Below are 14,355 nucleotides of genomic sequence, written 5' to 3' on the forward strand. Positions count from 1 at the left end.
TTTGTATCTAGTGAATAGAGGCCAGAGATGCTACAAAACATCTTACAATGTATGGGATAGCCTCCTGCAACCAAGTTATTTGGCCCCGAATGTTAATATTGCCAAGGTGGACAAATCCTGGATTACAGCTATTCTGTCATATTTCATGAATCAAGTCCATAAAATCATTCTGAGCATAAAGCAGAGCATATTGATCTTTTGCTTCTGAATTAAATGATATTGTGTTTAAGTTTTTTTTACTATTAATAACTCTATATGCATGTCCAAATCACATATATTTGAATGTATTTATTGAATTAGGTGCTAATTAATTTAATAGTACAATGTGAGATGAAAACATTGTTATTTTTAAATGCAAATCTTCTATAAGAACAAGCATTATCTGTGTTTTGCTGCCCCTCCCCTTTTAAAGATGAACAATTTAAGGAAACAAGTTCTTACAAAACGGAAAACTTTAATTGTTTAAAGCAAAGGCACAAGTAAACATTTCAGGTTATTATACAATGTTACTATAAAAAATTCCAACAGTAAAATGAAATACATTATAACTTTGCATCTCTTAAGTATATTGAATGTATTATTCTATCATCTCTTCTTTGGAGTGAAAAGAAGGGATAGGTAGATCAATGGATGTGATGTAAAAACTTGGATTACAAATAGTATCCACTCTACTTTCAACCAGAAATTTTAATTAATTTGGTACAAAAAATTAAATTTAAGTGGATTAATTTTAAAAGCGTAAGTTTTTTGTTAATGTAGAGCAGCAATAACTTTCAAGCTAAAACTCTTTGTTTTAATAAGTAAATCTTTGATTTCACAAAATGTTAACCTCCAAAGCCTAGTACTATGCAACAATCAAGCTAATCATGAAAGAGCTTTACCAAAACATAATTCATACACTTATTTTACCTTAAATCTGAATATTACAATACATTATGTAAATGACAAATGAGGAACCAAATGATTTCTTATGATGTCAGAAATAATATATTTCAAAAGATCTAAATCTTATTTTCAATCAAAGGCACTATCTGGAGAGTAACAAGCTGCATCATGTTCAGAGCTAAGAAAAAGCTTTTTTCGGTTAGTTGGAACTTGATGTCTCAATTAGCAAATAATGAGTGTTTACTATCAAGGAGGAAAAAATAATAGAAATTGTGTAAAGTTACATCTTTGACTTCTTTTGCCAAGAAGAAAGAGTTCATAGGTTGGGCTGGGGATGTGGCTCAAGCGGTAACGCGCTCGCCTGGCATGTGCGGGGCGCTGGGTTCGATCCTCAGCATCACATAAAAATAAAATAAAGATGTTGTGTCCACCGAAAACTGAAAAATAAATATTTAAAAAAAAAATCTCTCTCTCTCTTTCTCTCCCCTCTCTCTCTTAAAAAAAAAAAAAAAAAAAAAAGAGTTCATAGGAGCATGCTACCATGCCTGGCTTACCACTAATTTTTAAAAAGTTTATTGATATCTTTTCTTGTTCTCCAGGTCTGTTTCATTATTCAATGCAATTTCCACTTTATTCAGATGACCTATGGCCTCTACTCTCAGCATATCAACCCACAGTGCCAAAGATATCAGGAAGGTAATTATCCTAAAGAGGCAAGTTTTTCCATTGTAATTTGATTTACAAAATAGGAGAGATTAAATAAAATCTGTCAGGGAATATGGTCCAATATCTCAAAAGTCTTGAACATACTAAACACTAATTTGAATAAAATGGAGTCAAATTAAGACATAGTATCCTATTGCACCCTAAATGTCAGGAAGATTTTAAATTCTTCTAAGATGTTTTTGAATCAAAGATTTTTTTGTTGTTGTTTTTTGGTTTGGAGATAGAGTCTTGCTACATGGCCCAGGCTGGCCTTTGACTCCTGGATTTTGTCAGGTGACCCACCACCTCAGCCTCCAGGGACTACTCCAGGTATACACTACTGCACCTGGCTTGAATTAAAGGCCTTAAATGAGAAGAATGTTGTTTCTAGTTTTGCATGGTCCAAATTAGAAGAGCATCAACAGAATAATGTTTACTTATCCTAATTCTTTTAACACCTAATTCTAACCACAAAGAGTACTTATGAAATTCTTTAGAATATCTTTCAAAATGTGACTCTAGAAAGATGTCCTATTTTAAAATTAAATTGTAACATTTCTCAGTGAAGCATATCCTAAAAATATTAATAATACATATTTCAAAGAATACTGCTGGGATTCGGGAATTCATTCCTTTCTTTCTCCTCTAAAGTTTCAGGTATTCTTCAAAAATTTTCTATGGAATCATAGATTACCATATAAGATAGCTGGTATACTTTTCAATTTGAATAGTTGTGGAACAAAAGATCCACCAGAAAATTTTATGTTTCTAAATCATTACCTCAACAGAAAAGAATATGGTTTGATCTTCTATTAAGCCAAACTAAAGAAGCAGCCTAACATTCTGGAGTATCCAGATCGAGTTTTTTTCTGTAAAGGGCCAGAAAGTAGATATTCTATGCTATGAGGGTCCATGATCTTCACTATAACTATTTCAACTCTGCCATTATAGCCATAAAAAAAAAATGGCTGAGTATGGTGGCTCATGCTTGTAATCCCAGGAACTTTGGCAGCTGAGGCAGAAGAATTGCAAGTACCAGGCCAGCCTCAGCAACTTAGCGAGACCGTCTCCTTAAAAAAAAAAAAAAAAAGTGTGTATGTGTGGGTTACCAGGAATGCAGCTCAGTGATAAAGTGCCCCTGGTTCAATCCCCAGTACTGCAAAGAAAAGAAAATATGGCAAATGGATAAGGATAGCTGTGTTCCAATCAAACTTTACGTATGTACACTGAAATCTGAATTTCATACTACTTTTATGTGACATAAAATATTATTCTTTTGACAATCTGTATATGGGGTAAAAATGGGAGCTCATAACCCACTTGAATCAAAGTGTGAAATATGATATATCAAGAACTATGTAATGTTTTGAACAGCCAACGATAAAAAATTAAAAAAAATATTATTCTTTTGAATTTTCCCTAACTAAAGTAAAAACAGGAAGATGACTGGAATTAGCTATACTTTGCTGACTCTTGGTCTAGATTATTCAGATTTCTTGATGTGGGGGTCAAGGCAATAATATGACCATGACTCATCTCACTTCACTTGGGTATTGATAACCTTCTGGAATGACAGTATAGACCCCAAAGAAGAATCCCCAAAGCTTTAGGATTTTAGGAATAATACCAATTCTAGAAGTAGTATCTATACTCATAACTGTAGGGCTTATGAGTGCTGATATTCATGTATGTCTATAGGTATGCATATTCAAAAATATACAAATCTATTAAATCACTTAAATCATATTGTCAGAAAAGCAGAAAATTGAGAAATTTATTAGCTGGACCACTTTAAATGCTTTAGTGTCAGAGAGATCTGGATTAAAATCTTGGCTCCGTTAATTATTAGCTTGTGACTACAGGTAAAATTACCTAACCATCAGAATTTAACTTGGTTCAATGGACTCAGAAGGCATGTTTTCAATTGCATTTCTCAGGCAAAAAAATAGCTACATACATCCTTGCTGGAAAAGCCTAGTCCACAATGTAACATAAGGCTTAACTTCTGGTTTTAGACAAAAACTACTTTTGTCTTTTCAAGTCCATTCCATCATATTGTGCAAAATTGTCCTTCCACACTACTGATTTCTACTTTCCTCTCATCCTCTATGGCTATTCCTTTCATAGGCTGCTAATAAAAATGAGAGTGGAAAGTATCCAGTCAATACATTCTTTCTGTCTTTCCACAGGTAAGTGTAATTTGGATAGTTCTTCTAATTTATCAATGACAGGCATTCAGTTTTCTAGGAAAAAGTCTAAATGGTAGAAAAGGAAGAATTAGTAGGATTTGTATGGCTTCATCTATTATTTAGAAACTAGAGAATTTGAAGATAATGTTCATAGATTATTTGCAGTATAATTGCTTTGCAACTTGGACCTTAGTCCACTGCTTAAATTATATTAAGTAGAATATCAGCATAAGTAATATGTGCTATAACCTCTTTAATCATGAAAAATTTATTAGTTAATATACATGAAGTAAAAGATTTCATCAATAGTGTTTCTGAACAGGCATCAGTTATGAATATGCTAGTGTTGAATGCTAAGCAAAATACTAAAACTATTAAAATATTAGTGTCTGGTTTTCTTTTTAAATTTTCTTTTGACCTACTATGTACAGAAGTTCTGTGAGAATGCTGAAAGAAGTCATTCTGCAATATGATATTCCTCATGTAAAATAATATTTGATGTTGGATATACAGATTCATAAATATGTACAAATTAACAATATATTTATAGTTAACTTACTACTTTTACCAATAACTGACACATGGAAGCTTCCATATGCACATAAAAGTTAGAAATTAAAACAAAACTTTAAACTCTGAAAATAGTTAACAATTTGTTTATAAAATTATATAGGAAAAAAGGCTTTGTGTTTAAGAACCTCAGTGGCTCACTAATAAAATAGTAATTTTAGTGGCCAAAAAAAAAAAAAAATTCCCAAAACACAAAAATACAATATCAATCAGATATATGTCTTGGTCAAATGTCTGCAGATAGCCTTGAAAACAAATTGATAAACAAATATACAATTTGTTCACTGAGCATAAAGTATTGCACAAGAACAGTTTTATCTGAAGAAAATTCAATTTTCCATAGTTCTGAACTTCAAAATGGTTCCCACATTTAGATAGTTACATTTTCTAAACAAGAAACATTAATGTTCATTAATACTGTTAGAACCTTATTTTACCCATTAACCATATTCCAGTCAACTTTATGGTAATGGAAAATCAGTGGTGAAGATTTGGCAAAGATAAAAAAAGGCAGATAGGATTGTAAAATATATATATGTGTATATATATATATATATATATATATATATATATATGTACATATGAAACAGATAAATCCAAAAAATCCCTAATCATAGGACAACTGGATCCCTTGAAGAAATCTGTAGTCTGGGTCACAGTGATGGTCAGACAGTGGTTGAGTGTGACTCTCTTCGTGGGGGCCGCTCCTCTTGGATCCTTCGGTGACTCTCCCTGGTCTCCAGCACACTGTCTTCTGTTTCGCTTTCACTACCATCTGCCACAGTGGGGTCCAAAGACATTGGGCCTGATTTTCTGTGCAAGGGAAAACCAATGCCACTTTCCTGTAAGGAGTTATCTATAAAATCTTCATCTGAGGAAAGGAATGATTCATCATCTCCTATTAAATGGTTGACAATGTGAATTCCATCAAAAGGAGGTTGGCCTGAGAAGCCCCTCTGGCCTTTTAGGCACCTGAGCTGTTAAAACAAAACCCAAATTAATTTACTCAAATGGAGGAAACACACACATAAGTCAATAAAATAAATGTTTCATGTTTAACAAACAAAATATCTTGATCTTTTTCTATTTATAGACATAATAATTATTACCAGCTTTTTTTTTCCAGTGCTGGGGATTGAACCCAGGGCCTCACACATGCTAGGCAAGTGCTCTAACACTGAACTATACTCCAGCCCCGCACATTGCCATTTTTTGAGTGCCTTCTATGTGTTATGTAATTGACACATAACTTACTTTAATTGAAGCACCACAACAATCCTATGTGATAGATTTTATTATCCCAATTCTACGAATTAGGAAATGGAGAATTAGAGTAGCTTGCTAATGTCAGATACCTAATAGCAGAGTTTAGATTCAAACTATCCCTTCACTATATTAGAGATAATACAATTAACTCCCAAGTACCTATTACCTAACTTCAACAACCTTCACATCATGAACAGTCTGATTTCATTAGACCAGATTATTCTGAGATAAGTCCCAGACAGCCTATCAATTCACCTATAAATATTTTCACTGTATTTCTAGAAAATATGAACTTAAAGACCAAGATCTTATTATATATCACATACTCTGTCTTGAGAGTATGTCTCCATAATTCTGTAAATGATGAAAATTATTTAGAAATCATTAAAATTTGCTAAGAGTCTCCATCCTGTTACAATACCCCAAAGACCACAACACTATCACTCACAGTTAGGGCAGGAAAACTGCTTCCCATTCAGTGTTTCCTGCTGCACGGCGTGAATGCCAGTTATGGATAACATTTCTGCTTTCTCTCCTCCCTCCTCCCTTGGGAGGAACTCGTCTCTCTAGGGAGCAGGGAGAGGAATGGTACATATCACACAGCTCTTTTTTCCCTTTTTCTTTCTTTGGAGACCAGACTCTGTTCCTCTATCCCTGGAGTTTAACAGGACACACCCTCATTGAGGAGGTCAAAGTACTGGGTGGGCAAATCTGATAATCCTAGAGTTCAGTATTGGAACAAAGCTAAATCTAAACCACATTCTCCAAAAGCAATTTTATCAGGATTAAAGATGGTTTCTTTTCATCATCTGCCATGTCTTTACCTAAATTCCTCAAACCCCCAAACTTACCACCATGGATACTACTATTTCCACTAACATATAATTAAGAGACCAGCTCTGTCCTCAACAGTTTATGTTCTAAATATAAAGTTTAATTTTGATATTTTTCACTTGTTTTATTGCTCCTATACACCATGAACTTTCTCCCACAACAAAGCAGAATTTAAAAAAAAAGCTACCAAATATCTTGACTACTATTAAAGATCTTGCTAAAATATACTCCATGTGTCTTACCTTTATGATTATTATTGACCCTCATTCTTGTTTCTCAGGGACAAAATCCTAGTCACTATCTTTCAAATCTTAAGATAAAGGCAATATGAAATATTCAGGAAATATTACATATACTTTCAAAACTAACGGTTCTGAGAGTAAAGACATTACAGCCTTGCTATAACACCTTCCAGCTTTCCTGACAGACTTCCAGGAAGAAGTGAAGCAACCTCAGCATTTCTCTGCTTGCATGTGACAACAGGACACAAGAGATGCTAGGGCTCAGTAATGACATGTGACCCAGGCAGACCCTCAGCCATAAAGAAATTCTCCTGCCCTGAACCAAGAGAACAAACTTATAGTGAGGTACAATGAAATTGAAATACCACTCTTTTCTCCTTGGCAAAACAGAAAAGATCTAAATTCGGAGTTGAATTTTTAGAAAAATGGCACAGAGCACCACAAAGACCTCTCTCAAGGTTGTGATACCAATGGCATCATTACAACTGCCAGGTCTGATGCAACATCCTATATTCACCATATTGCAACACATGATTTATAGCTCCAAATGTTAAATTAAAGTCAGTTAATCTCTTCCTTTCTCTTTCCTCCCTCCATCACTTCTTCAGAAGTGTTTACTTCTGAAGAAATATTATGGAACACATGCCTTCCTTCTGTCTGGCTGTTATAAAGGAGTATGGCAGAGAAACCCCAACTTCCCAGTTATTTGGAAAGCTGTGGCTTTCCTTTGTTCTAACAAAATTTATCGGAATTAAAACTAGTCAGTCTCAGGGCTGGGACTGTAGCTTAGTGGCAGAGCGCTTGCCTAGCACGTGTGAGGCACTTGGGGTTTGATCCTTAACACCACATAAAAATAGATAGATAGATAGATAGATAGATAGATAAATAGATAGATAAAATACAGGCATGCCATATGCTGTACAATTGTAAAAAAATTAAAAACAAAAAACTAGGCAGTCTCTTGCCAGATGTAATTACAGAAAGTTAACTATAAGTTGAGGGATAATTTTCTTAACACTAAAGGAGATGCCTCTTTATTTGAGAACTGATAATATACCAAAGGCAGAGATATTTTTTGGTGAAAGAAAGAAAAGATGAAAATAAGGGACTATCTGGTAAAACCGAAGCTATCCGGTGGACTCAGGTATGTGCACACACTGGTTTTGGTGAGGGAGGAGACCTATATAGGCCCTGAAAGCAGGCATTTGGGCAAAGAGTTCCAGGGTACTGAGTATGGTCATCCTGAATACCTGTGAATATACATGTTGCACTGCTTATCTTTATTAACAGACTTTTAGAAGCTAATTATATTTAAAAACGGACAATCTTCCCAAACCCTTCTCTCCCTCTCTTTCTTACAAAAAAACCAAAACCTTCATGGTATTATGGACAACAAACTTAGGTTCAGATATTTTATATAATCCACTGATCACCTAGATCAGAACTGAGGATACCTGTTAAAAATGTAGTCTCCTTCTCCAGATTTAAGGAATCAAAATTCTAGGAGTGAAACTCCAAAATCCGCATTTTACAAGCATTTCAGGAGATTCTGATATACTCTGAAGTTTGAGAATCATTATGGAGGTTGGGGGTATGGCTCAGTGATACAATTCTTGCCTAGCATGCATGAGGCCCTGAGTTTGATCCTCAGCAGAGGGGGTAAAAATAACAGAATGGTATACCTTCTGTTCAAACCAAATGAGAATAAGATAGTAAGTAGATGATTTATATTAAATGGAATTCTTAATTATTCAGGACAAAAGTTTCTGAAGGACGACTATCCATTTCATATGTGTCTGGTATATACAAGTGGATGCCATTTTTCCAGCAGCAAAATCAAGCTGTTCTGGGCCAATCTGACCACCAAGAAACACTTTGTTTAAATAATGTTCCTGGAACTTACTCTTTCTGGCATAGAGGGTACAGTTTAGGAATGTGTATGTTCAAAAAATCTGAATAATTCTGCTGCATATCCCAGGATAAGGACCATTTCTCTTGGCAATGTTTTTTGTTTATTTTGTGGTTTTGTTTACCTCTTTTGGGTCAATTATGGGACTGAGAATCTGATAAAAGCTACTGACACTCTGTCTTAAAAAGAAAACACATAATTTAGCATGCTATTTTGATGCTCATTGTCCATCCTAATTTTTAGATAAACACTACAGGAATATCTTCATGACACTTAGCAACAACAGAAACTCTTATGAAATGCCTGTAATATATTCATATCATTGAAAAAGAAAAAATATTTCCAGGTGAATTAGACATAGATCCAAGAGCTGCCAAGGAAACAGAGGCACCACGACTCTCTGGAATTGTAAGTATAGGAATTTTTCTCTGAAGAGAATCTTGGGACACCCCAAAGGACGGTTGTAGCTAGACTGCCCTACAATAAAGACCATGGTCAATAGTCCTACCCAAAGATTCAAGACTTCCTGTCAGCTTTTCAGTTCCCCAGCCTTTAAGTCTGAGCAGAAAATCCCATATTATCAGAGACTGGAGATAGTGTCTAAGAGAAGGCAGAAAAAAAAAAAAATAGTCAACAAAGAGGAAAGAGACTATCTTGGGAGAAGGACAAATTAAAAAAAATTTTTCTTCCCTATGAAAACACTACATAAAAAGAAAATAACAAATAACTGTCAAAAATAATCTTCATTACATTTTTAGTTTTATTATAACCTTTACTTTTATTTACTTATTTTGTGGTACTAAGGATTAAACCCAGAGGCCCTCTACCACCGAATCATATCCCCATGCTTTTTGTTTTGAGACAGGGGCTCATTATCATTACAACATTTTAGTGTATCTTTCAAGATAATTTTTCTAACCTTACTTTTCAAAAAAAAGTAAGATTGGTCACTTTCCTTTTTGTTTTGTATCCTGCTTTTTCACTTATTATCACAAACATTTCTCAGTATCATAATCTGTTGGCTACACAGTGTCTCATTTGCAACCACAGCATCACCTGCTTAGCCAGTCCTCTTGTTGGGATATTTAGGTTTACAGCCTACCCATTACAAACAGCACTGCCACCAACATTTAGAAATAAAATTTTTAACCTTTATTTTATTTATTTCTTTTTATGTGGTGCTGAGGATCAAACCTAGTGCCTCACAAGTGCTAGGCAGGTACTCTACCACTGAGCCCCGCTACCAGCATTTCTGAAGACACAGCTCTGCAGAGTTGCCTTGTAATTTATGATGTACAACCAGAAGTACAGAATACAGCTAAAGACTTCAACATTCTTAAGAAGTTTGATTTCTTATGGTTAAACTTCCCTCAAGAGAGGTTGCAAGAATTCATATGCTGGAAAAAAAGTTTTTATTTGGTAATCAAGCAAGTGAAAAATTTTAGTTTTTATTATGGAATATTTTTGAAAATAGACAGTAGTGTAGCTAACCCCATGTTGCCATCATCCAGCTGTCACAATTGTCAAATTATGGCCACTTTTGTTTCAGCATAACACACTGCCCTTCCAACCCTGGATTACTTAGAAGGAAATGAAAGAGGATTTTTGTGGTATATGTGCTGGGAATAGAACTCAGGGACTTGTGTATAATAAGCATAAGCCCTATCACTCACTGAGGTATATTCCCAGCTTAAGAAAAAAAAGTTTTTAATTGTAACTGTGGCCTGTTGAACTGAAAATTAAAAAAAAAAAAACTGTATTATATAACCTAAATTCATCCTTCAGATTCTTTTATCCCTAACACAGGTATGTAAAATAAGCAAAAACAAGCTTATTATGTTAAAACCATTGTTTACTTTTAATGGCTGCCTTCTAGTGTCTATAACATTTTAAAATAACTTATTTTAGGTATTAATTAGATTTGAGAATTTACAAACAACATAAGCAAAAGAGTCACAAATACCAGAGAGATGATCTCACTGGCAGTTCAACTCAGTAAGTCTCTCTGGAACCCTTACTTCTATGAGAATGTCTATAATAGTTAGTTAGGGTGTCCTTCTGACTTCCCAATTATCTGAATCAGTAATTTATAAATTTAGTATGCCTAAGAGCCAACAGGGTTTATAATATTAAAAAATACAGATTCCAGAGCTCTACTCTCAAATATCTGGATTTAACAGCTAGGACTAAGGAGTTTATTATTTTTTTAAAATTTCTTTTATCTTAAACTTCATTTTATTTTATTTTTTATGTGGTGCTGAGGATTGAACCCAGTACCTTAGATATGCTAGGCAAGCGCTCTATCACTGAGCCACAAGCCCAGCTCCTGAGGAATCTATTTTAAACAAGTATTTAGTTCAGAAGAGGATAGTCCATAGATTCATTTTGAAAACAGTGTTCTAAATAATCTGTACCTTTTTTGTGTGCATGCTGGGGGTTGAAATCCAAATATTCTTCATAGGATCATATTAAAAAAACACAAAAAAGGAACATAAATAAGTTTGGATTTAGAAGATTTCTTGTTTATTGCTGCCATCTTCATAATATTCATATTTTTAAAATACTCTGCCTTAAATGTGGATGAACACAGACAAGTAATATAAAGAATTATGAGGCCAATAAATATTACTTTTATATGTTTTTTTTTATATTTATATTTTAGTTTTTGGTGGACACAACATCTTTGTTTGTATGTGGTGCTGAGGATCAAACCCGGGCTGCACGCATGCCAGGTGAGCGTGCTACCGCTTGAGCCACATCCCTAGCCCCAAATATTATTTTTAAAGTGAAAGAAATAAAATTAAGAATTAATAAATGGGATGGACTCCAACTAAAAAGTTTCTTCTCAGCAAAAGAAACCATCCATGAGATGAAGAGAGAGCCTACATTTTGGGAGCAAATTTTTGCCACATGTACATTAATAGAGCAAAATCTCCAGGATATATAAAGAACTCAAAAAACTTAACACCAAAACAAACAAACAAACAAACAACCCAATCAACAAATGGGCTAAGAAGCTGAACAGACACTTCTCAGAAGAAGATATGCATTCGATCAACAAACATATGAAAAAATGTTCAACATTTTTAGTAATTAGAGAAATTAAAATCAAAACTACTCTAAGATTTCATCTCAGTCCAGTCAGAATGGCAGTTATCAAGAATACAGACAACAATAAGTGTTGGTGAGATGTGAGGGAAAAGGCACACTCAGACATTGCTGGTGGGACTGCAAATTGGTGCAACCAATCTGGAAAGCAATACGGAGATTCCTTGGAAATCTGGGAATGGAACCACAATTTGACCCAGCTATTCCACTGTTCAGTCTATACCCAAAGAACTTAAAATCAGCATACTACAGTGACATGGCCACATTAATGTTTATAGCAGCTCAATTCACAATAGCTAAACTGTGGAACCAACCTAGATGCCCTTCAATAGATGGATAAAGAAACTTTGGTATGTATCCACAATGGAATATCACTAAGCATTAAAAGAGAATAAAATCATGACATTTGCAGGTAAATGGATGGAGTTGGAGAATATCATGTTAAGTGAAGCAAGCCAATCCCCCAAATCAAAAGCTGAATGTTTTCTCTGATAAATGGATGTTGATCCACAATGGGGAGCAAGCATGTGAAAAATGGAGGAACTTTGGGTTTGGCAAAGGGGAGGGTGAAGTGGTGGGGGTATGGGGGTAGGAAGATGGTGGAATGAGATGGATATCATTACACTAGGTACATGTATGACTGCATCTGTGGTGCAATGCTACATCGTGTAAAACCAGAGCAATGAAAAGTGCTGCTGTAATTGTGCACAGTGAATCAAAACGCTTTCTACTGTTATGTATACCTAGTTAAAATAAATAAATTCATTTAAAAAAAAAAGATATGACCTTCTATTTGGGGTTAACAGACACCTTCACCATCTAGCTTTACATCTGGGCCCAACAGGGTATTTTACAGGACTCATCATTTAAGGGTACCATCCAACATTAGACATTTTAACATGTCTACATTGAGCCACAGACCATGAGTGTACATAAAACAGTGCCAGAACCTTCTCTTCCTTTCCCCCTATCAAGTGTTAATCTTCAAGTTTTAATTTAAGGATTGACTTCATTTCTAGGTGATTAATTATATCCTTTAAAGATTAATATGTGTACCCTTAATTAAGAGGCCTTGATAGAATAACTACTTCTTAATACTGCTCAATAGCCAATTGAGAGAGAAATGTGTGTGTGTGGGGGGGGGGGGCTGGGCATGAAGAGGCATTTGTTATAAAATATGAGTCAATTCAGGGCTGGGGATACATAGCTCAGTTGGTAGAGTACTTGCCTCGCAAGCACAAGGCCATGGGTTCAATCTCCAACACCGAAAAAAAAAAAAAGTCAATTCAAAATTGGTACCTATGATGGTACTACTTTGATTAAATTCTTCTTATATAGCTTAATATCTCTTATTTGGTTAGGAATTTTAGGATGATTCTGCAATATCCTTTTAACATTTATGTTTGAAATTTACCTTTTAAAGTGATCAGTGTAACTAAAAAGAACCAATAAAAAATAAGGTGATCAATACCATCCAACATTTTAAAAACATTGGTACCTATAACTCTGTACTGCTTCTTTCAGATCTAGGCTCTCTCATTAAACAACCAAAAAGTTTTATGCAACTGGGCTCCAGTTTCAAATAGGTCTCAAGACCATCTCTAGGGAAATTCTAGAAATTGAAATTTAAATTCAGGAAATTTAAAACCTTTACACACATGAAAACACAAATTGACATATACCCTTCTTAAGAGAAGAGTCCTTTCCAAGACTCTGTGTAAGATCTGTTCACTCTGAATGACTGAATCTATTCTAATTATTCTTTCTGGTTAGAAATTAGCACATAATGTCACACATCTGAAAGGCCTTTTTAGATAGATGAAGAATGTGCTTAAAGAATGGAGGACAAAGGGAATGGCAGGTTTGAGGAACTGCTAGGCAGTTTAATATTAGTGTGTTAAGTGTGGTGGGGTTGGGAGGGGTGACACATAGGAATCCCCAATACATACATATATATTGCTATGTGAAAGTGGCTTATCTGAAATGCTACAGTGTATGATTATAATTATTCTGGAAAAGGCAAAATTATGAAAACAGTAAGTAATCCAGTGGTTGCCAGGGGTTCAAGGAGAAAGAAGGAGGCATGGAATGTAGATGGAATATAGGGAATTTCTGTTATGTTATTGTAATGGTAGATGTATGTCATTGTACATTTTTTCCTTTATGTTGTTTATTTATTTTTATGTGGTGCTGAGGATCAAACCCAGAGCCTCCCACGTGCTAGATGAGCACTCTACCACTGAGCCACACACCCAGCCCCTGTCATTGTACATTTGTCTGAACACAGAATGTATAACACAAAGAAGTACTCCATTGTAAACTATGGGCTTCAGTTAATAATAAAGTACCAATATTGGTTCTTTGATTGTAACCTATATATCAAACAAGCTTAAGAAGTCAACAGGGGAAACTAGACAAAGATATTTAAGGGGCATTTGAGAACTCTGTACTTTCTATTTAATTTTTTTTAAAACCTAAGATTGTCTCCCAGGATAAAATCAACTGATTATAAATTTGATGTTCTGTGGTATTTTCCTATGGCCAAAATGCTCTAATGTCAAAACTGCTTGAAAAAATTGAGACTATGTCTATTTTAATACTTTGTTTAGCCTCCCTCCCTGTCCCCACTTTTTTAAAGAGATAAAAC

General features: G+C 34.6%; 1 protein-coding gene across 4 annotated transcripts in view; it reads right to left on the minus strand.

The window, feature by feature from the left end:
• Positions 1–434: 434 nt before the first annotated feature.
• The window catches only part of Evi5 (ecotropic viral integration site 5), a 207,220-nt gene continuing 193,299 nt past the window's right edge, over positions 435–14,355 (minus strand). For all 4 annotated transcript variants that reach the window (XM_071618050.1, XM_071618052.1, XM_071618051.1 and 1 more), the window contains one exon: positions 435–5,326. In XM_071618050.1, coding sequence (XP_071474151.1) covers positions 5,015–5,326 — 312 coding nt within the window. In that variant the 3' untranslated portion in view covers positions 435–5,014. The remainder of the gene's footprint in view (positions 5,327–14,355) is intronic.

Source organism: Marmota flaviventris, chromosome 10, assembly GCF_047511675.1.
Source record: "Marmota flaviventris isolate mMarFla1 chromosome 10, mMarFla1.hap1, whole genome shotgun sequence".
NCBI lineage: Eukaryota > Metazoa > Chordata > Mammalia > Rodentia > Sciuridae > Marmota > Marmota flaviventris.